Source organism: Mesoplodon mirus (genome assembly GCF_964341445.2).
Source record: "Mesoplodon mirus genome assembly, chromosome: 6".
Lineage (NCBI taxonomy): Eukaryota > Metazoa > Chordata > Mammalia > Artiodactyla > Ziphiidae > Mesoplodon > Mesoplodon mirus.
In genome coordinates this window covers 5,063,852-5,086,453 of record NC_138982.1, presented here as the reverse complement: position 1 = coordinate 5,086,453, position 22,602 = coordinate 5,063,852, and the positions used below count along the sequence as shown (strand labels likewise).

At 51.9% G+C, this 22,602-nt stretch overlaps 1 protein-coding gene across 3 annotated transcripts in view; it reads right to left on the bottom strand.

The window, feature by feature from the left end:
* Positions 1-6,713: 6,713 nt before the first annotated feature.
* MRAS (muscle RAS oncogene homolog) overlaps positions 6,714-22,602 on the bottom strand; it is a 61,203-nt gene continuing 45,314 nt past the window's right edge. For all 3 annotated transcript variants that reach the window (XM_082624975.1, XM_082624973.1, XM_082624974.1), the window contains exons 3-6: positions 18,335-18,488; positions 16,885-16,984; positions 11,714-11,793; positions 6,714-10,005 (exon numbers count right to left, since the gene is read on the bottom strand). In XM_082624975.1, the coding sequence (XP_082481101.1) occupies positions 9,906-10,005; positions 11,714-11,793; positions 16,885-16,984; positions 18,335-18,488 (434 nt within the window). In that variant the 3' untranslated portion in view covers positions 6,714-9,905. The remainder of the gene's footprint in view (positions 10,006-11,713; positions 11,794-16,884; positions 16,985-18,334; positions 18,489-22,602) is intronic.

Sequence of the window (22,602 nt, the reverse complement as noted above, 5' to 3'; positions counted from 1 at the left end):
TCTAGAGCTTTGCATGAATTCGCTCATTTGATCTTCACTCCAATGGTGTGAGGTATGGGTGATTCCATTTTATTATTTAATGCATAGGAAGTCATCTGGAAAAAAGGTGTAAATATAAAGGTATTAGAAGAAAATAATATTTGGATGAGAAAGGACCCTGTTAGTCTTACACCAAAGGCAGAAAACCATAAAGGGGAAAATGATAGTTCTAAACATTTAAAATTAAAAATATCTATAGTGTAAAAACAAATCATAAATAAGTTTAAAAGATTAATTAGATGCTAGGAAAATTTCTGCAGTAAATATGACAGAAGTGGTCAATAATACATAAAAACTAATAAATAAGAAAAATGAAATTTCCAATAGGAAATCAAAGAGATGGCATAAATAGACAATTTATAAAGAATAAAACTTGACAAGCTTTAAAACATCCAGTCTTACTGGTGGTCAAAGAAATGAAAATAAAATAGAGATCGGATGCCATTTTCTTCACGTTTCCATTAAGCAAAGATTTCAAAAAAGATGATAACATCCAGGGATGGTGAAAATAAAGGAAATGTACATTTCTTATGCTGGTTCACACATTTTCTCTTTAATAGCTGGGTAATACTCCATTATGTGGGTATAGCATTATTTATTTAATCATTCCTAATTATTGTTCACTTAGATCATTTCCAATTTTTTTGTCCTATGAATGCAAAGATCATCTTTGTTCATCATGCATTTCAACTTTGATGATTTCTTTAGGAAAGGATTCCAGGAGTGGAATTTTTAGGGTAGGGGATTTTTTTTTTTTTTTTTTTTTTTTGCGGTATGTGGGCCTCTCACTGTTGTGGCCTCTTCCGTTGCGGAGCACAGGCTCCGGATGCTCAGGCTCAGCGGCCATGGTTCACGGGCCCAGCCGCTCCGCGGCACGTGGGCTCTTCCCGGACCGGGGCACGAACCCATGTCCCCTGCATCGGCAGGCGGACTCTCAACCACTGCACCACCAGGGAAGCCCTTGGCTAACATTTAAATAAGAGCTTCTATGTGCCAGCCATTATTCTGAAAAGTGTATATATCTAATTCAAACCTAAAAATTTGACAAATGAGGAAATCGAGGCATAGAGTGGCCAGGCACCTCGTCTAAGTCACCGGCCTGTGGCACAGCTGGACTGGACCTGGGCAGCCGTGCTCTGGGCACCACCTCACGCAGCTCTGCGCACCAATAATGGCAACTGCAGAGAAGGAACAAAAATCTGGACTCTTGGGGGGCTGGTGGGGGCAGGGGAGGAGTTGTTCTGGTGCCTGCATCAAGGGCTCCTCCAGGCTGCCTCCAAGTAGGGCTGAGGAGGGGTCCCAGGGGGCCCCTGGCTGCAGGCTGCTTCCACGGGCTGGAGGCCAGAGGTCCCAGACTACACTGGAGGCCCCTGGGGTTTCACCCGCTCTGCTAAGTGCTGGCTGGCTGGCCGGCCTTGCTCAGAAAAACTAGGCTGGAAAAAGGCAGCAGATGGACTAGGCGGTGCCCCTGGGAGGAGGCCCACTGCAGAAGCTCTGGAAAAGGACAGTGCTCTAGGTTCAAAATGCCTCTGCTGAGTCACTCGGGGGAAGCTGATCTGCATTCAGCTCACTTGGAAGAAGGCGGGGATGTGGGAGATGCAGTGAGAGATTTGCCTCAAACAGGTTAAAATTAAAAAAGGGTGGGGTGGCTGGTGGGACCCGCTCAGCCTCAGCAAGGCAGGGGTGGTGGTAGACAGAGCACAGTCTTGGGAGCCAGAGAGATCTGCATGCAAGGCCAGGCCCTGTCAGCCCTGGCTGTCCCTGGGCCTCGGTTTCCCTTTCTGTGAAACAAGTGCCCTACCACCTACCTCACGGGCTGAGATAATATGCACAAGTAACTCAGCGCCTGGCTTACCGTAAGCTCCACGAAACGTTCGCTGGTAACTAGCGTGTGCGGTCCAAGTACCGTGTGCGGACCAAGTAACATGGATCAGCTAATTCAGGGTTCTCAGCATCACTTCCCAGGGAAGCTGGGAAGCTCGGGCCCTATCCCAGACCTGCTGAATCAGAAAATCCTGTGTCTTACCCAGCCTCCCAGGCGACTCTGATGGATGCTAACGTTTGAGAACGGCCACCTAATTGATAATTATTAGTATTGTTGTTATAGAGCAAGGTGAAAATTTTCATTCTTACTAATAGGGGAAACCAGCTGTCCCGGTGTGCCCGGGTCTGTCCTGGGTTAGAACTGTAAGTCTCACATCCCAGGAAACTCCTCTGTCACAGGCAATCGGGAACCTTGGTCCCCCAGTTGGAACCACATTGTACCCTAGGAAGGGGTTATGGGATTGTGGTGAAAGAAAGTGAACCAGGCAAGGGGGGAGATAACCTGAGGGGTGGGTGTTCAGCTGACTGGGGGAAGCGTGGGTGGGAGGGGGTCTGGCGAGGTGTGGGTTGAAGGCCAGCTGAGAGGCCCTGACAGCAGAGGGGCCATCCCTGGCACCCCAATTCCTCCGTGAAGCTCAGGGATGGCTACTGAGAGTGGGCTTCCTTTGTGGAAACTGAGGCAGAGGCTGAACTTCAGAGTGGGGAGTCTGTGGGACGGAGTCAGAGGCAGAAGCCTCTGCGGGACCCCGACCCTCAGGAACTATCTGAGTCTGTAGCTGTCCTGGGGCTGCCATAGGCCGGGGACTGGGGGCAAAGGAGGGAAGTAGGAACCTATCTGACTTAGGTTTGAAGGCATGGATATCTGCTGATATCTGTAATAACTATTAATCCATTTAATAAACATTCAGCATTAACATTGTAGCACCAGGCCCTCCCCTGGACCTGGGGACATACACATCATTGTAGATTGGACCAGATCAGTCAACAAGTTAAGCCAGGCTCCCAGAGGCTTGTAGTCAAGTGTTCATTTACAAAGGGCTGGGCTCTCCACGCAGTTGTTTCTTTTATTAACCAGTTTTCACTGAGAAGCCATAGGATTCAAGGGACCATCATACAATGTAACCCAGCTGGTTGGCTCAGCCCTGGCCATACAGCCGAATCCCCTGGGGAGCTCTGACCCAAGCCAACTGCACCAGATCCTCTGGGGGTGTGGCCTGGGCAGCGAGATTCCTTCCAAAACTCCCGAAGTGATGCTAACACTAATACACAGCCCTTTGCAAAGCACTGGTTACAAATTTGAGATGATGGCATCGGACATCAAGTGCCTTTGCTACACGCCTCGCCTCCCTCCTCTGCACCTGGCTCCCAGGCCCCCACTCCCGCCCGGCGTGGGTGGCTAAGTGCTGCCAGGCCATCACTGCATCCTGAATTTCCTCTCCCCTTTGCCAATTCTGGCCCAGGGTGCTGGGGCCTGAGCAGCAGGTGGTGGTAACCCCGGTGGGAGGAGGTGGGAGAATCCTGTGTGTGGGTCACACACTTAGTCATGTGGGGGACGGGGAGAAGGGCTGAGGCCGCCCCCTCCCTCAGGATGTTGTGGGAGCAATGCAGGGACGTGTGAGGGATGCTGTCAGAGCTGCTTAGAAGATGGACCTTTGCTCATTTCATTTCCTCTCCCCACTCTCAGTGGCCTTGAAATTAGCAGAAGGGTCCGCAGACAGAAAAAGAGGTTCAAGGGGCCGGTTCATTTTCTCACTGGGTAACGTGGTGGTACGGTGGGAATCTGATAAAAAACGATTGTCTCCCCAGAAGAATGCACGTGTACATACAATTTTGCATATGATTTTGAAGAGGGGTCGAGAGGGGGTCAGCTACCCCACCTGTCACCTCGCGGGGCCAAGGTTACTAACCTCTGTACTAGTGTCCCTTGGCTCCAGACCTTAAGGGACCCTTGTTAATCAGACACAGGAAGGAGAGGGGAAGGATCTGGGCAAGTTCGCCCAGAGAGCCGGCTGCTGTCTTGCAGATGAGAACAAAACAAGCTGCCGTTTACCTCCACGTGGTAGGAATTTTCATTTTTACCTACAGGTATTAATTCAGTGGTTCTCAAACTTTAGGGAGCACCAGAATCACTGGTGAGCTTGTTAAAGCACACAGGGCTGGGCCTCACTTCAGAATTTCTGACTCAGTAGGTCTGAGATGGGCCCGGATCATTTGCGTTTCTAACAAGTTCCCACGTGATGCTGAAGCTGCCGGTCTGGGGACCCAACTTTGAGAACCACCTGCCCGATTATTTTATCACCCCAGGTGCGGGTCCCATGACTGAGTGGGAAGCTGGTTTGAGTCAGAGTTTGTGGTTTCCCACATCATCGCCAGGATGTACGTTCTACTGAAAGCATCCATCAGTTATTGGCTGGTAGGAACTCAGTTTTCTTTTCTTTTTTTTTTTTTTTTTTTGCGGCTCGCGGGCCTCTCACTGTTGTGGCCTCTCCCGTTGCGGAGCACAGGCTCCGGACGCGCAGGCTCAGCGGCCATGGGAGCGGCATGTGGGATCTTCCCGGACCGGGGCACGAACCCGTGTCCCCTGCATCGGAAGGCCAGGCGGACTCTCAACCACTGTGCCACCACCCAGTTATCTTTTCTTAGGTTTAAAATTTCACATTAGCATGATAATGCGCTATTTGGCACCGTGGTGGAGCTCTGCACAGTGAAAGTCTTGGGGGATGAGAGTATCCCCAGCTGGCACAGAACACCCACCTTTAGTGACAGCTCCAAGAACACAGAGCCTTTATGTGTTCTCAGCCCGGATTCGGAGCTCCGTGCATTGAACGTGGTTGTCCACATTTTCAGAAAAATGCTAGAGAGTTTGAGAAGCAAACTGGGATCCAATTTGCCTTTGTGTAAACACTTCCCTTAATTAAGGAAACCACTTGCTGGCTGTGGGGATTCTTCTGAGTTCGCTGCCTGGCCAGGCAGAATCTTGCGGTTGTTCCAGGCAGAGGAACAAACTCTAATTGCTGAGTTGAAAGCAGATGAGGCTGTGCCTGGGTGAACGTGGCTGAACTGGGTCTTGAGGCACAGTGAGTCTGATCTCGGGTGGCCTCGGCCTGCAGTGGCTTGAAGTGGGATTTCAGTTCCCCGGCCAGAGACTGAAGTCAGGCAGCAGCAGTGAGAGCGCTGAATCCCAGACACTAGACCACCAGAGACAGAAATGGATTTCCACAGAGATGGAAAGTAGTGAAACAAATGAAGTGTTTATTAGGAGTAAAAAGAGTACGTGTGAATAGACTCACATGGGCGGGCTCAGAGGGAGAGTCGTGCCCTCGTGGTAGTTTGAATCACTTTTTTTTTTTTTTTTGCGGTACGCGGGCCTCTCACTGTTGTGGCCTCTCCCATTGCGGAGCACAGGCTCCGGACGCGCAGGCTCCACAGCCATGGCTCACGGGCCCAGCCGCTCCGCGGCATGTGGGATCTTCCCGGACCGGGACACGAACCCGTGTCCCCTGCATCGGCAGGCGGACTCCCAACCACTGTGCCACCAGGGAAGCCCTTGAATCACTTGTACGGGGCATTTCTTCTGGGTTTCCTCTGGCCAATCATCTTGCTTTGCCTGGCTCTGAGTCCGTATCCGGTATATCTGGTGTAACTCAGCGTCCTCCCCTGTGTGCGTGCGCATCTCTTAGCCAAGATGGATTCTAGTGAAGAGGCCTATGGGTAGGTTGACATCACCTACTACGGGATGATGCCCCCTCCCCTTTTGGTCCCCGAGGAGCCTTTCTGCGCATGTGTAGTCAGGAAGTTCTCCTTGACCTCAGAATGAGGGACACGTGGCCTCTTTGTCTCTTACCTGGGCAGGGCTCAGCTCCTCTTCCCTCTTGCTATTGTCTTCATCGTGGAGTGTCTGTCCACAGGGGACCAACTCCAGAGGCTCAGCCTGCGGCCCATCCATCTCCTGCCTCAGGTCCAGGCTAGATTTCATTCCAGTGCTGGGTTGATGTTGTAGGGCAGTGATACTCAGATTTTACTGCACATGTGAATTACCTGGGCATCTTGTGAAACTGCAGGTTTTGGTTGAGTAGGTCAGGACGGGACTAAAGGAGATCTATCAGAAGACGCTTTGCTCTGCTCATCACCACCCAGCACCCAGCCCAGTGCCTGGCACGTGCTGGTGCCCAGGAAATCTGCATGGGAGGGATGAATGGGCAGGCAGCCACACCACCCCTCCCTACTCTAGTCTGCAGTCCGGCCTTCTCTGCCCCCAGCGCGGAGGTTGTGAGAAGCACCCCTAGCCTCCAAGTTTACATGCTTCAGCTGTCATCACCCAAAGAAGTACCAAGAGAGGGCTTTGGTCCTCTATTCCCTGGGAAAAAGACCCAAAGAGGCTCAGCTTGGCCAACGATCCATCAGTTTCAATCAAAAGAGAAATGTAATCACATTATAGGAAAGACTGTGATCTCGCGGATGGGGGCAGGGGGCAGTTTTCATGAAAAGCAACATCAGACAATCCAATCGGTGTCCTTTACAAAGAGCATCATTTCTGGGATCTGTACCACGAACGCCCACACTTAGCTTTAGCCCTCCTCTGCTTAGGAAGCGCACACCACGGTCCCATTCACAGGCGGGGCAGCTGAAGATTAAAGCAGGTAACTTGCTCAAAGGCACATAAAAGTCAGAGGCAGAGCCCTTATCCAGCGCTGCTGGACGTCAGGAGATCGGCAGGACGGGGACAACCCTCATAGTCACCAGCTGGCTTGTCCGCAAGAGGGCGGTGTTCTGGGCCAGACACTGAACGTTTAATGTTCTCAGCGAAACGTCAGGAATATTTGAGTAAGAGGAAATCAGACAGACAAGTGTTCCTCTTCTTTTCTTTATTAATGAGCTGGGATACACAAAGACTTAATAAAAGTTACATAAAAGGCTCGAGCATCATTGAGACCCTCAGGCATCACTCTCATTTCACGACAATGGCCACCTGTGTAGACAATGGCTAACACTGTGTAACAGAAGCTGGGTGCTCACGGGCGCTCAGTAATTCAAGTATCTTTCATTCTAAGTAAACCCGACATGGACTTTCTAATCCAATGGGCTGCGAATGGAGGGAAACTGTCTCTGGCTCCGGATTTTCTGTAACACGTCCGAGGGGCCTTTGGGTTAGAGCTGCCACGTGTTAGCGGGTCACTCCTCCTAGGAACATGAGGCAGACCACACCAGGCTGACAGGCATTCTCCACAAGAAGAGGGGGGGCAAAGTCCTAACAGAAGCCATCCAAGTGTCCCCTGTGAGGGAAAGTCAGTGGCCATCGCCCCAGGCTGGGGGTGGAGAGGATGGCTAGCCTTACTTGCTGGGGAGAAAAGAGCCCTCTAAGTGGGGGAGGGGCAGAAGAATGTTCAAAGGAAATCTGAGGGCACACAGTGGCAAAGGCATGGGGTGAGAGGATTTCAGGAAGGGTGTGCTCCAGCGGGCATGAAGGGAGCACTATTCAGATGGAAAACCAATGGCAACACCAGAATACCACCAAAGACACAAGTCCCATTGGGCTCCACAGTCAGGAAGTAGCATGGCCAACTGGTTTTCCAGACTGACCCCGCCAGGTGACCGTGTACCGGGGATGCCCTTGGGTATGCTCCACTCAGGCCTATCCAGAAGCCGCCACTGCCACAAGCGTCCACAGTTCTCTAAAACGCAAAGAACCGCCTTTTAAAAGTGTTATCCACCCATCTCACCTATGGGGAAAATGAGGTCACGGGAGACGAAGGCTGACCATTAGCTCAACAAGGAGGCTGCAGAAGGCCATCCCGTACCCAGTTTCTCCCTCTGGCATTGTGGGCTGAGTGCAGGAGAGATGGCAGATGGGGCCGGGGGTGGGGCAGATGTGCTGCCCTGTTGGGTGGAGGGCCTAGAAGCAGCTGGAATCCCTTTGTCTGGTTACATTCACAGCTAAGGGCTTCGTTCTCAGTCAACTGATCTGTTTCTAACAAGACTCCCCGTCCAGTGCCGTCAGGGAGCTGCAGGCTCCACAGTGGGCAGGGGTGCTGGTGGTGGTCCGTGCCCGGGACCTTTCTGAAGTGGACGCTGCCCCGTGTGCAGGGCTTCCTGTCCTGCTCCTCCAAGTCGCTCCATCACCGCATCTCCATCCTTCCTTCTTCCCGCTGTCTTGCCTCTTCCTCATCTCCAGTTTGCACCACCGAACTGCACCCGGGCTGCTAGGGTGTGGCTCAGAGGAGCGTATCGGTTGGAAACAGCCTCGTCCTGTTAGTGTTTAGAAGGCCCATTAACATTAGAGGATCTTGGGAAGCTCTGAAGTGCCTGATCTGGAATATTCTTCGTTATCTTTCCTTTTAGGGTCAGAAAAAAAGGGCCATTTAGACAAAGAAGTTTGATTTTCCAACAAACAGAAGTCCCAACTGTTTTTTCCGGCATCAGAATCACTCTTTGGCTGCGTTCCCCTTCCACCACGTTGCTGGTGATCTTGCTGAGTTAGGAACTCAGCATATTTTCAAAACTAGGGAAGAATCCAGGTGCCTCGATGTCCAGCTGAGTGCTCACTTTCCCCGGGTTTCTTTCTCCAAATGGTGGCCAGGCCACTCACTAGGGATATCCCAGTTTTCTTGGTGGCCTGATTTGTAACAGATGGAAACTAAGGTCACTAGCCGGCCGCCTCATCTTTTGGCTCTCTCTCGAGGGTGCGCTGTCCATCCATCCCGCCCCAGTCTGGCTCACACCAGCAGCACCTGAGAGGCAGGTGGGCGTGGTCAGGAAGCTACGGGGCTGGCCCCTTGTAGAAACAGGTGTATGGGAGCCATGTCGTCACCCCAACCTTACTTTCTCCTCCACTTACATAGTGTAGTTAAGATCCAAGAGGTTAATAAAAGTTCCTGCCAGAAAGGCAACCTGTAATACTAAGTTTGCAAATGCTTCAAGGGGTTTTGCTCATTTATTGGGCTTAAGAAGTGAGTCAGTTGACTCAAAGGGAAAATGGCTTCAGGTCTTGGTGCTGTTTTAGTAAGAACAGTACTGGATCATTTTTGGTTAAGATTTAGCACGAACTAGAGTTTTCCAGATGGTGTCCATGTTAGCTGACTTTGACGCAGAGACCGTACACGCCTGTTCAGTGTGTGTGTATCAGAGGCACCAGACAGCACAGGTGATGGGAGAAAGCCCTCTCCCATGGCTGCGAAGAACACAGAACTTAACCCACACCACCTGAAAAATACACGAACACTTTTGCGACTCCAATAAACTTACTTAAAATTTATATATTTCCAGGGTAATGAGAAGCCCTTTTAAAACTGACGTGCCCGTCTCTCCCCTCAGCAAAACAAAATTTGTTTCCTAGTATCTGCATCCTCAACCACAGTAAAACCTTCTGGGTACACACATCTCTCTTCTCTCCAGTTTATAGTAGGCCATGAGTAGGGTCTGTTTCTCCCGGGGCCTCCAGCCACGGTCCCCGTGAACTTCTGGTCTCTCGGTCACTCTGCTTTCAAGTTGAGTTGAGTTTTGGCACGGCTGGGAAAATTCAGTTAAAAAACCACCATATTCCAGACATGTTATAGAAGAGGTCTGCTGAAGACTTGAAACTTCACCAGGCAGTGGGCACAGACCCCTTTAATAAAATAATAATCCCTAAAATAATTTAAAAATCTACAAAAGACACCCAAGCTCAGACACTGTGGACCGGGGTTGGGGTGGGGGAAGCGTGATCATGGCTTGTTTTTGTACGTGGATAAACACTTCCACATCAAACCCACACTATGTGGTTCAAAGGAACAACACAGCCATCAAGAGCGCGGAGGGACCGGGTTGCATCAGCGCAGGGACTTGGATGCTGCTTTGTGTACCGTTGCCTCTTGGTTGCTGCTGAGACACAGGGCAGCCCGTGCCCTTCCAGCAAAACCAGACTCTCTCTCCTCCCTGCCCAGCCTCCCTCTCTCCCTGTCCTCAGGCCAAGGGTCATGGTTAGAATGGTCTTCAGTGCGATTAGGCAGTGGAGGGGTCCCAAGGGCTGGCCAGTTCCCGGTCACTGTGCCCAGGGCCTCGGGCCATCACAATATCACGCACTGCAGTTTGTGGGTGCCAGTGGCCCGGTCTCCCCGCCATTTGGTTTTCTTCTTCTTCTTCTGGCTTTTTTCCGGAATCTGTTGCCTTTTGAGACGAGGAAGGTCAGAATAACAACGTTAGAAAGGGCTTTTCTTCTCCCTGCCTTCTCCTCCCTTGCCCCTGGGTCTGCGGCTGGGAGCCCAGTTCTGGCTCTGGAAGGGGAAGGGGCTGGGGGAGGGGGAGGGGGAGGGGAGGCGGGGCCGCTGTCCTGGACGCTGGAGGAGGAGAGCCTGGCCTGGACGGTGTCTCTAAGGCGAGGAGGTGGGAAGGGAGAGACGGCAGAGCAAAACCTGTCACGCTACTGGTGAGACTTCCTGATACCACGCTGTGGCTACGTTTATTTCAATCACAAGCTATGTTATATGTTATACAGGGTTGGCTTCTATGTCTGTGTTTCATATTTTAAATAAAATGACAGGTCAACTGAGCACAAAAGCTTTTTACGTGTTTCCTGTTCATTTTTCCTACATCTAAAACCTGCCCTTGGAACTCGAGGTCCATAACCAAGACATCACCCCCTCCTGGTGTGGTAGCATCTCCTAACTCCAGGCAAAGGCCCAAGAGAAAATCGCTTCCCGAGGGCAGGACTGCCAGCTAAAGCATAAGGTGAAGGCTGCAAACCACAGTCCACGCTGGGGAATGATGAGACAAGGAGGTTGTTGGGTGTGTGTATGGGTGTGAGTGTGTGCACGCACTGTGGGGGCTGAGAGGCGGCAGGTTGGGAAGTGCACGGCGATTCCATGACTAAGCAACAGCCCTACAGGTCAGCATAAGACAACATACCAAATGCATGCGGTCTGAGAACCACTGGTTAGGCCGCTCTGTACGTTGAAGATTTTGGCAACAGGAAAGGTGGGGGCACAGTGAGACCAGCCAGGACACTGTCTCCGTCATCTAAGCATGAGATGATTAAGGTTTGGACCTGACTATGCAAAGGAATCCACAAGAGACTACAGCCTGGGATTCCTGACACTCCCTGGAGACCGACAGTGGGTAGGGGCTGGAAAGGAGACACATGTACAAAGCCTCTGTGACTGGAACCTGGGGATCAGAATGCTGCTTGTTCAGGTGAAATGTCAAGGGGTGCTCTGACATCAGGGAAGAGGAGAACGGCCTACTTTTTACCGTGTTGGCAGCTTTGGTGTTGGGAGAACAGTGGGGGCAGGATGGAGGCGCTGCCCTCAGGGAGCCTGAGCTGCAGGGTGGAGGGGAGGCCAGGGAGGCACCTCACGCAGGAAAGCACTTTGTTTAGCTTGTGGCTTCACCCATAGGGAGTCGGGGAGAGCAAAGGTAGGTGGGAAGGACAGAGATGGACAGAAGTGTAAGAAATCCAAAACTAGGGACTTCCCTGGCGGTCCAGTGGTTAAGAATCCGCCTTCTAATGCAGGGGACGCGGGTTCGATCCCTGGTCGGGGAACTAAGATCCCACATGCCGCAGGGCAACTAGGCCCACGTGCCGCAACTGCTGAGCCCATGTGCTCTGGAGCGTGGGTGCCACAACTAAAGAGAAGCCCATGCGCTGCAACGAAGAGCCCGCCTGCTGCAACAAAGATCCTGCGTGCCACAACTAAGACCCAATGCAGCCAAAAAATTAATAAATAAAATAAATTAAATTAAAAAAAAAAAAAAGAAAAGAAAACCAGGCCCAGAACCACCCAGCCTGGGCCTCAGACACGGCGCCATGCTCCTCCAGCCTTCCCGGTGTCCGTCTGGCCACAGAGGCCCTGCTTCCAGGCAGGCGAGCCTCACTCACCTAATTACTCTAACCAGGTCATGGAAGGCTCTGTCGACGTTGAGAGGTGGGTCCTTGGCACTGGTTTCTATGTACGGAATCTGGAAAGGAAAGCAGCGTTACGGAGTTCCTGTAACAGCGTTACATAGTCCTGTTCCCTAAAAAGGCAAATTCTCAGAGGTCCCGAGGAACCCTACGAAGCCCCCATGGAACCCCGGCTCCTACAACCTCAAGCCCTCAGTGGTTTCTCACTCTATAAAGTCGGAAAGTTTTACTGACAGCTTTCCTGATTCTCTCTTGTTCTCTAGTCACAGAGATATTTAAGAGCCCCCTAAAAACAGAATAAAAATGATCTTTTCAGACACTTGAAGACTAAAGACTGTTTCATTTATCAAACTGATGTATGTTCGGATTCTATTCAGTTTTCTCTCTGAGGTCTATTTCTCTACCTTAGAGGATTCTGCCCCTCTCCTCGGGTCCTCCAGAGGGGATGCTGGTGGGAAAGGCTGAGGTGAGGCTGGCCCTGGGCAGGACTCTGCACCCTGGCAACCCTGGTGGTCTATGCACCCCACCCCGACCTCAACCGACTGCCTGGCCCAGCTCTTGCTTGGTCTGCATCTATGAGCCCGGAGCTTGGTCTGCATCTACGAGCCCGGAGCTCAGCCACGTTTGCAGAAGGATTGTGTCTGCATGTTTAAGGCTGAGGATCATTACCCGCTGGAAGGCAGCAGTCACTGCGAGATGTGGCTGAGGGGACCCTATAGGGCCGTGTCTACCCCAAGCCTCGGACTGGCACAGGGAGGAAAACAAAGGCTCCATGAGGTCAGGACACGGTCTTCTCCTTTAATAGGGACCCCACAAAGTCAGGAGGCTCATCCCCACTCCCCCAACAAGTGGCGAGCGTGTGGGCTCCGGACAACACGCACAGGCCCCCTAGATGAGATGCAGGTGAGCCAATCACGATTAGACTGAAGAACTTTGGTATTTTTCGCAACCTTCTCCTGATTACAAAATTAAGGCATTTCATTATAACACACTTGAAAAGGAAAAGCTCAGCGAAGAAAATAAAAACGATCAACACTTTAAATGCATGGGGGTCCGGGGTAACAGGGTAAGTCGTTATCTTAGAGGAGCGTGTCGTAAATGATGGCCCAGAACACATCGTAAAGTATCTTCCCGTCAACGATCATCGCAGGACATCAGATGTTCACACACCGCTGTGGCTTCAAGCAGGGGCTTGCTCTAGCTGACCCAGACACAAAGGGCAGAGCACGAAGGACTTGGCTCAGACCTTCGAAATTTTCATTTGGCAAATATTTGAGCCTCTGATAACCCCGAGAGGAAACTGCCTCCCACTGTAGGCTGTTGGACTGTAGGCTGCTCCCTGAGGTGACTGTGGGCTGTTTGGCCTCCCAGGTCTCAACGTCCCTGACCTCACTCATCCTCACGTTAACCCTCTGAGGCAAGCGGTTATCTCCGTTTCACAGCTGGGGACACTGAGCTCAGAGTGGTGACGTACTTGCCCAAGGCCACACGGTGGCCAGCAGAGAATCAAGATCTGGACCAAGTGCACATTGCACTTCCCACAGGGCCTTGCACGGACAGGTAGAGGTGCTGAGGTCCGCTGCGGAGCCTCTTCTAGGCATGGCAGGCGCCCCAATAGCTCTTGGGAGCCAGAGTCCTGTGCAACCTTGTGAGGGCAGGACAGCGCTCTTCCCTGTGCACACTCACTCAGCGGGGAAGCGGGAGGGCAGCTGGGGCTGGGACCTCCCCGGAGGCTCTTCACATCCTATAATCCTGCCAGCTCGTAAGTCCCAGGCTCCTGGGGCCTCAGACTTCCGCTGCCTGCTCACAGGCACACCGCTGTAGTACGCCCAGGTCCCCAGACGCCTCCACTTTCTTTCTAGGGATCCTGCTTCTGAAGAAACACGGATGTGCATTATCTGGGTTCTTAGAATTCTAGGGTGTTGTAGTCACAAGACTTAAACTAAGGGAAACCCTGCAATAAATGGTAGTACTATTTGACTCCACCAAAGGGCCAGGAAATGCCACCTTCTGCATTGGATGGGGGCGACCTGCCTTGGTCAGCTAAAGAAGAGCTTGCCTTATGAGCTCTGAAATTAGGACAGGAGCTCACAGGGTCATTTGGTCGAATGATCAATGAAGCAGCAGCGTTCGCTGTAGGAGCGTCAGCTGAGAGACTGCAGACCCGGGTTCTAGTGGGGATGGCTGGGTACTCCTCGCCAGCCGTGAAGCCCCCAGAATCCCCTCAGCCCCCTGTGGCTCATTCCCTTTTACCTGCAGAATGGGGCTGCTGCTACCCCTGTGCAGCACCCTTCCCCCATCCCAGCCAGCCACGCACCCACCCAGGGGTCTGTGAAGGCTCTTAGCATCAGCTCACTGTGCGGAGCCCGAGGCTGTGGGATGCCATGGCTCCTGGCCTCTCTCTGTGCAGGATGTTGGCCGGTGGAGGGCATGGGCACGCTGCTGTCTGAGGCCTGCGTCTAATGCTAAACCCAGAGGTTAGTTCCAAGTGCTCACCTGGAGACTTCTGAGCACACCTGTCTTGGTTGATCACTTCCTCCTCCTTGAGGCATGTTCTTCCCTTGGCCCCCAAGACCCCACTCTGGGCCTCACCCATCACTGACCTCTCTGTCCCTTTTGCTGCTTCCTCTCATTTCCCCATATACCCACAGCACCGAAGTGTCCCCAGCCTCAAGCCTGGGACCCCTGCCCTATCGACAACCATTCCCCCGGGCTTCAGGGCTTTTTTCTTTTTGTGTGTATATACCTCTGTCTCTATCTCTATGTGTGTGTATACATAAATACATCATTATATATACACACAAAATTGAGGTAGAACTGACATACACTAGTTTCAGGTGTACAACTTAATGATTCGATATTTGTATATATTGCAAAATCATCACCACAATAAGTCTAGTTACATCCATCATATATAGTTACAGAACTGTTTTTTCTTGTGATGAGAACTTTTTTTTTTTTTTTTGCGGTACGCGGGCCTCTCACCGCTGTGGCCTCTCCCGTTGCGGAGCACAGGCTCCGGACGTGCAGGCTCAGCGGCCATGGCTCACGGGCCCAGCCGCTCCACGGCATGTGGGATCTTCCCGGACCGGGGCACGAACCCGTGTCCCCTGCATCGGCAGGCGTACTCCCAACCACTGCATCACCAGGGAAGCCCGTGATGAGAACTTTTAAGATTTACTCTGGTTTCATGGCTTTAGATTCTACCCACATGCTGCTGATTTCCAGTATTTACCTCCAGATGGTGTATCTGACAGCGGTCTGGACACCTCCCCTTGACTCTCCCCTCAGCTCCTCAACCTAAGCGTCTAAAACAAAGCTCCTGGTCTTCCCGACGTCCTCGGTGCTCTAGTCCCCCTGCCCGGTTAGTGCAACTCCAGTCTTCTGAAAGGTCCTCATGCCCCAAACCTTGGCATCCTCCTCAAATCCTTTCTCTGTCACCCCACATCCGGTCTGTGGACAAATCCTGTCGGCTTTCAGAAAGACACCAGAATCCACCCGCTCCTTGCCACCTCCATGGGCACCACGCAGGTCCACGTCGGCCGGCACCCGGCTTACGGTACAGCCCCCAGAGACCTTTCTCCACACGGGCACCAGAGGGAAGCTGTTCAGCCATGAGTCAGGCCATGTCACTCCTCACTCAAGACCCTCCAGTGGGGCTTCCCTGGTGGCGCAGTGGTTGAGAATCTGCCTGCTAATGCAGGGGACACGGGTTCGAGCCCTGGTCTGGGAGGATCCCACATGCCATGGAGCAACTGGGCCTGTGAGCCACAACTACAGAGCCTGCGCGTCTGGAGCCTGTGCTCCGCAACAAGAGTGGCCCCTGCTTGCCACAACTAGAGAAAGCCCTCGCACAGAAACGAAGACCCAACACAGCAAAAATAAATAAATAAATAAATAAACTCCTACCCCCAACATCTTCTTTAAAAAAACAAACAAACAAAAACCCTCCAGTGGTTTCCCCTCCACTCTGAGCAAAAGTCCATAAGGCCTTAACCCCCCGCTCTGACCTCACTTCCTGCTACTCATCCCTCCTACTCCTGCTCTGGCCGCTCCGACCTCCTTTCACCTCCTTGCTGTTCCTCAAACTCCCACCTCAGGGCCTTTGCACTGATTATTCCTCTGCTGGAACATTCTTTCCCCAGATATCCAGAGGACCCACTCCCTCACCTCCTGTCAGTCCTCACTGATACGCACCTTTCCAGTAAGGCTTTCCCTGACCACCTATGTGTAAAAGCATCCCCCCACTCCACGTTCCCTACCCCCTTCCCTGATTTACTTTCCCAGAGCACATGTCACCTTCTGACACGCTCTAATTTGCTGCCATCTCTAGAAGCAAGCACCCTGAGGCAAGGAGTTTTGTTTGCCAGGGCCTAGGACTGTTGAATGAATACGCGAATAAACACAGAAGGCAGAGACAAGCAAAACGAACTCACAGTGAGCCCCTCTCTCTACTTACAGAGCTGGGCCCACCGGGCAGAGGGAAGGGGCAACCCTGCAGACTTTCCAGGAGGCTGGGTGAACTTCTACATAACTGACCACTGAGGCCGGGGCATGGCTGTGCTATGCGGGGGGAGGGGTGGGAAGAAGCCCAGTGACCCCACCATCCAGTGGGCAAAGGGGCATCCCAGTGAACTGAAAAAAAAAAGCAATGCAAAGATGTCTGCTGACATGCACCATGTGGCCTGGGCAAACCTCGGTTTGATCTCTTGATGAAGACAGTGGTGCCTACCTCAACGTGTGGTTGCCGGGAGTAGATACTCCCCCAGCACAATGCCTGGCACAGAGCAGGGCTCAGTGAAGGTGGCTGATCTGACGATTCTGAACATAGTCAGGCACTGGCTCAGAGACAGGGACGAAGCCAAGCCTCTGCCCAGCGAGGAACCTGCTGCGTCGGGGCCAGGAGGTGAATGCACCTGCTCTCAACAGCAGGGCCTCTAATGACTGCCAAGAAGGTGCTTTCTCTCTGGCCTGTTGTCTTGTTTCACAAAACATCCCACATCACATGTGCCTCTATGTGGATCTAGCCCACTACCTAGGAGGCCTGTGTTTCATTCCAGTAGACTAGGACTGCAGGAGTGAGGGGGCACTGACATCCCCTGAGCCCTCACCCCGACACCCCCCCCACACACACACACACCACCTACATTGTGTTTGGTGGCCATTTCTTTTCCTTGCTCCCTGGTGATTTTCCTCAAATGCATCAAATCGACCTTGTTGGCCACGAGGATCATTGGGAATGACTCCCTGGGAAAAAAAAGGAACAGCAGCTCGTGAGCTTCCCTTGGTGAAGGCGGGGCACCCATGCCTCAGGCCTGACACAGCACACAGCACCTCCCTCTGGGGCTGGGTTAACTTCAGAGTCTTTCCCTCCACATCTCCTGGAATGGAAGAGGGACCCGGGGGCTGCTGGCTGCCTTGGTTTGAAGCCTCAGGCCTGTTGCAAGGTGAGTGGAGGCCCTCCTGGGAATCCCCTGGCTCTGCACTGACTGGGCCAGCGGCCAGGTTCCCAGACCTGCTTCCTCTCATCTCCCAGTCACCCTGACACACCACCCATGCAGGCCAACATGCTGTGGCCATCAGCAGTGACTTGTGAAGAGCACCAGGGCCAGGGCTGGCACACAGTTGCCACTCAAGAAATAGCAGCTGCAAAATCAGGATGGCTCCCAAGAGTGGAAGGGGGGGATCAAGAGGCATGTCTTCCTTAAAGGTTTCCGTGGACACACGGGGCCAAACTGCTGTTCCAAAGTGAATGAAATGCCAATCTTTGTCAGCATCGAGTATTTTCATAAAGAAATTATAATTTGATGGGTGAAAAGTGGTACTTTATCCTTCTTCCTTGCACTTCTTTGATGAGCAAGAAGGTTGAATATTTTCCCGTATCTGTGTCATGTACGTTTTCTCTTTAGAGATTCCTATAGTCAGGGGCTTAACCCACATTTGTCTCTTGGAGCTCTATGTGTATATGTGTGTATGTGTGTGTGAGTGTATGTCCCTTTACCTTGACAAGTTATTAACACTTTGCCTTTGAGATAAGTGTTAACTGGATTTTTCGAATTTTGAAATTTTCGAAAATTTTGAATTTTCGAGATTTGTTCAAAGCTTGCTCTTTTCCTATTAGCTTGTCCTTTTACTTTTACATGGCCTCTTTAAGAGCCAATTAACTGAAAAGACCAGTTGGGCTTAAAACAGACTCCAAATTATTTAACTACGCCATATTATGCTAAGGAAAACATGAGCCTTTAATAGGGGCTTAGAAATCTCACAGTCAAATGTGATGTAACCAGTTACAAGGTACGCTGGAGAGAAAATTCACTTTTTCTTTGACTGTAATAAAATTTGGTTACATGGGAGCTGAAAAACAGATGTTATTTATGATTCCTTGACTCATCGGTGGGGACAGCTTAGGAGAGACGGGAGGGGGCCGACGCCTCGAGGCCTTGGCTGCGTGTAGACTCCTCTGGCTGTGTGGAAAGGTCTGAATTCAGCTCTGCCCCTCGAACCTCAGCTTTCACCTGAAGACCTGAGAAAGACAGACAGACAGACAGAGCCCACCCTGAGCCGGGCATGGGGAGGTCCCGGCCTGGCCGCCCTCACCTGTCCTTGACGCGCAGAATGAGCTGGTGGAAGCGGTCCACGTGCTCGAAGCTGGCCTTGTCCGTGACTGAGAAGACGATGAGGAAGCCGTCCCCCGTGCGCATGTACTGCTCCCGCATGGCGCTGAACTCCTCCTGTCCGGCTGTGTCCAGAACTGGGGTGGGATGAGGCTGCTCAGGGACTGTCACCACCCACCCTGGAGCCCCTGGGGCCTGTGGACCCCCAGGCTGCTCCTGCGGCCCCTGGGGTGACTCCATCGAGCTGCCCCCAAGAGCTTCCAGGCTGTGCTTGGTTAGGGTCCAGCAGGGCCTCAGACACCTCAGTGTGAGGCTCTAACTGACTCTTTTGTGGACCCACTGACTCCAGCCCACGGTGCTCCCTGGGCCTTAATTCTCTGCCTACAGAAAAGCCTCATAAAGCCAGTGATCAACTCTGCTGCAAAATCCCTCTGGAGTCCCCAGACCTAGGCTTAGAGCCCTGCTGCAGCCCTTACAAGCTGATTCTTGGGAAAGTCACCTGACTCTCCGAGCCTCCATTTTCCCCTTTGTAAAATGGACACAGTGGGGTTTCCCTGGTGGCGCAGTGGTTAAGAATCCTCCTGCCAGTGCAGGGGACACGGGTTTGAGCCCTGGTCCGGGAAGATGCCACACACCGCGGAGCAACTAAGCCCGTGTGCCACAACTACTGAGCCTGCACTCTAGAGCCCGCGAGCCACAACTACTGAGCCTGTGCTCTAGAGCCTGCAAGACATAACTACTGAGCCCGTGTGCCACAACTACTGAGCCCGTGTGCCACAACTACTGAGCCTGCGCTCTAGAGCCCGTGCTCCACAACAAGAGAAGCCACCACAATGAGAAGCCTGTGCACCGCAACCAAGAGTAGCCCCCGCTTGCCGCAACTATAGAAAGCCCGTGCGCAGCAACGAAGACCCAACACAGCCAAACATAAAAATAAATAAATTTTTTTAAAAATGGACACAATGCCTCTACCTTGCAGCTCCTTTGGAGGAGAGCCCTGGGACAAGCCTGAGGGAAGCCCCAAGAGGCCATCCCCAGGTCAGGAAGGGTCCTCAGTCCCTGTGCGGACAAACGCCAGGCAGGGCGAGGAGAAGAAGCAGCCCCCTGAGAGCCGGGGCCCTCACCACCTAGGATGCGGCTGCTACAGGGTGGTGGGTTGTGGGAGCTGAGGTAGCTGGGGAGACGGAGGCTGCGGGGGGAACCTCTTCGCAAAGGCTCTTCCCCCCAACCCATCCATCTCTTCCACTACCCGCACCGCTATTCTCCAGAGATAAAATGCCCTCCCTGACTGTTTCAGAGAGAGGTCACAGCCTCAGCGGCGTAGGGGGTGGGGGTGTCTCCCTTTAGACCTGCAAGCCTGGCCGGCTCCAGCCCTGTGGGCGCTGTGAAATCTGAACCCCTCAGCGGCCTGCAAGCCCCTGCCCCAGACCCACTTCCCCTCTCCTGCACGCAGCGGAGCGGCTGGTTACCAATTTCAAAGCCAGGTTCGGGGCTGAGTCTGGCTCCTCGTATCTCTGGAGTGTGATCCTGGGCAAGCTCACTTCTCTGTGCCTCCTCTTCCTAAAATGGGGCTCGTCGGGGCTGTTTTGAGTGCATGTACTCAGGCCCTCGGAGCAGTGTTGGCACAGAGAAGCCCTATGGGAGCGTCTGCTGTGAGCCTGGGTCCTCACCCGGGGCGCCTCTCCCACCTCCGGGCCTGGGACTCCCTTCCCCCAGCCACCCCTCCTCTCTGCTCCCCTAGCTTGGTGAGCAGGCTCTGACCCACAGAATTCTGCTCCTGAGTCCCCATGACTCTCACCGCCCCCATACAGACCCTTCATGACGCTGTTCTCACTGCCCATGAAAAGGCCCCCAGCTGGACTGTCAGTTCCCAGAGGCAGGGAGCTGGTCTGTGTGTCACTCATCTACTCAGAGCCTGGCACAAACGGTAGTTGAATGAATAAATGAGTGTGAAGTCTATTCGGCTTCATGCGTCCATTCATTCCTTCAGGAAATATCTGAGAGCCTACTGCGTGTCAGGCAGTGTTCTAGGCACTATGGATACAGGGGGAACGGGGCAAAATCCTTGCTCCCATAGGACTTACATATACTCTAATAGGAAGGCAGAGAAATGAATGGATAATATTATATCTAGTAAAGTGAGTACATACTATGAAGACCAATGGTGCCAGTTGAAGGAAACTGGAAGAAGTTGGTGTCGTTTTGGATAGGGAAGGAGAGCGTCTCTAGGAGAAGCTTTTGAACAGTGACTAAATGATGGGGGAGGGGGAGCCACATGGCCGAGGGCAAGAGCACTCCCGGCAGAGGGAACACAGTGGGTGGAGGTGTGCAAGGGCAGGCCCGCTGGCCTGGGGAAGCGGAGGGACTGGTGAGTGGAGGATAGGAGGTGGGGGCAGGTGATGGGGGGTGGGCTGCTGCACCGGGGTAAGGCTGACTTCATTCTAAGCAAGAAACGGGCCACCGCAGAGACTGGGCCAAAGAGCGAAATGATCTATAGGACATTTGAAAAGTTTATCCTGGCTGTTGGGAAAACCCAGACCAAGAGCAGAAGCAGCGGCACTAGGTAGGAGGTTATGCCATAACCAGCAAGACAGGATGGAGGGCTGGACCAATGGTGGGATGGGGTGGACGCTGTGAGAAGTGACCAGGTTTAGGCCACTTTCTAAGACAGAGCCAACAGGAGCGGGGCGTTCTGGGTGGAAATGTACAGACGTGGGAGTGGGAGAGAAGAGTGTTGAGGACAGTGGCTGTCTGGGGCCTGAGCCAAATGAATGGTGGTGTCGTATCCCGAGGTGGGGAAGACGGTGAAAAAGAGGGTTGGGAGGGCTGAGTTTTTGACACACACTTCAGAACCTCTCAGACACCTATGTGGGTTTCAAATAGGCATTTGCAGACTTCAGTCAGAAACTTAGAAGAGGGGCAAGAGATACAGATGTAGGATATATCCATCTACATGTGTGTGGATGGCAAGGAAAGCCACAGGACGGGCTATCCAGGACCCCCAGGAAGCCACGTCTCCTCAGGAGATATCTTGAGCTCGTGCCTGAGAGAGTGACCTCGTCCCCACAGCCTGTCGCCCCTGCACGTCCTCCTGAGTCACTCAGCATGGCAGAGGGGCAAGGCTCGGCGGACACACGGAACCAGTCTGTGCCCCACGCACAAGAGCCTCGGTCTCCTCATGGACGAAAGGCGGGGCAGGGCTCCTGGGTCTTCAGGATTGAGTTCTGACATCCTAGAATTCTTTGGTCTGGATATCAAATGAAGGGGCTAAGAAAATAAGATCTACAGCTGAGAACCAGTGGGGTGACTGAGGCAGTTTCCGCAGTTTCCTCGGGAGGGGGTGGGGAACGAAGACTGCACCTTCACCCAGAGGGAGTGGAGCCTTTGGTCCTAAGTAAATCCCACTCAGAAATGCAATCAACAAAACAGATGAAAATGGCATGGATTTGGCTGAAGTGGGGATGGGGAGGCCTGAATTGAATAGCAAAAGACATTCAGGTAATATTGTAATTAATATGCTCATAGATTTTGAGGGTATATTATCCAAAACAAAAACTAAAGGTCTGAGATATTTAAAAATCTGATCATTCAGAACTTAAAAAAAAATGATTCAACAGGGAGTTGAAAATCAAAATGGACCCTCTAGAACAGAGAAAAAGTCATTTCAGACATTGATGGCCTTAGAAATTACAATACCCACAGTTTCTAAGAGAATTCTTGGAGGATATACACCAGCAAAGTGAAAAATAGATCCATGAAAGAGAAAGACGAGTGGTATTATAAACAATGGTACCAATGGTATGCAAAGGAAACAGAAAAACCTAAGAGTTAAATTTAAATAAATATTATAACACAACTTGGAGAAAATGAATGGCAATTTAGAACTAAAATCTATGCTGATCCATATGTGAGGGTATGGGCTGGGAAAAAGTAAGTCGTTACTAAAGTGCTTGCCTTATCTGGGAAGAGTTTAAAGATATTGATTACATCCAGATGTTGATAGAAAAACATAAGTATATACACACATATGTGTATAGAATAACCACCTGAAATAAAACTCAAACCTTCCTAATCATTAGAGGAAAGAAAAACAGGACTAAGTAAATGGGACAAATCCAATGAAACTATACAAAAATAAGGAAGTTTAAAAAGTAGACATGAAATAAGATGGCAGAAATAAATCTATGATGAATGACAGTAAATGCAAATGGGTTAAATTCACCCATTAAAAGCAGATACTCAGTACAAAAT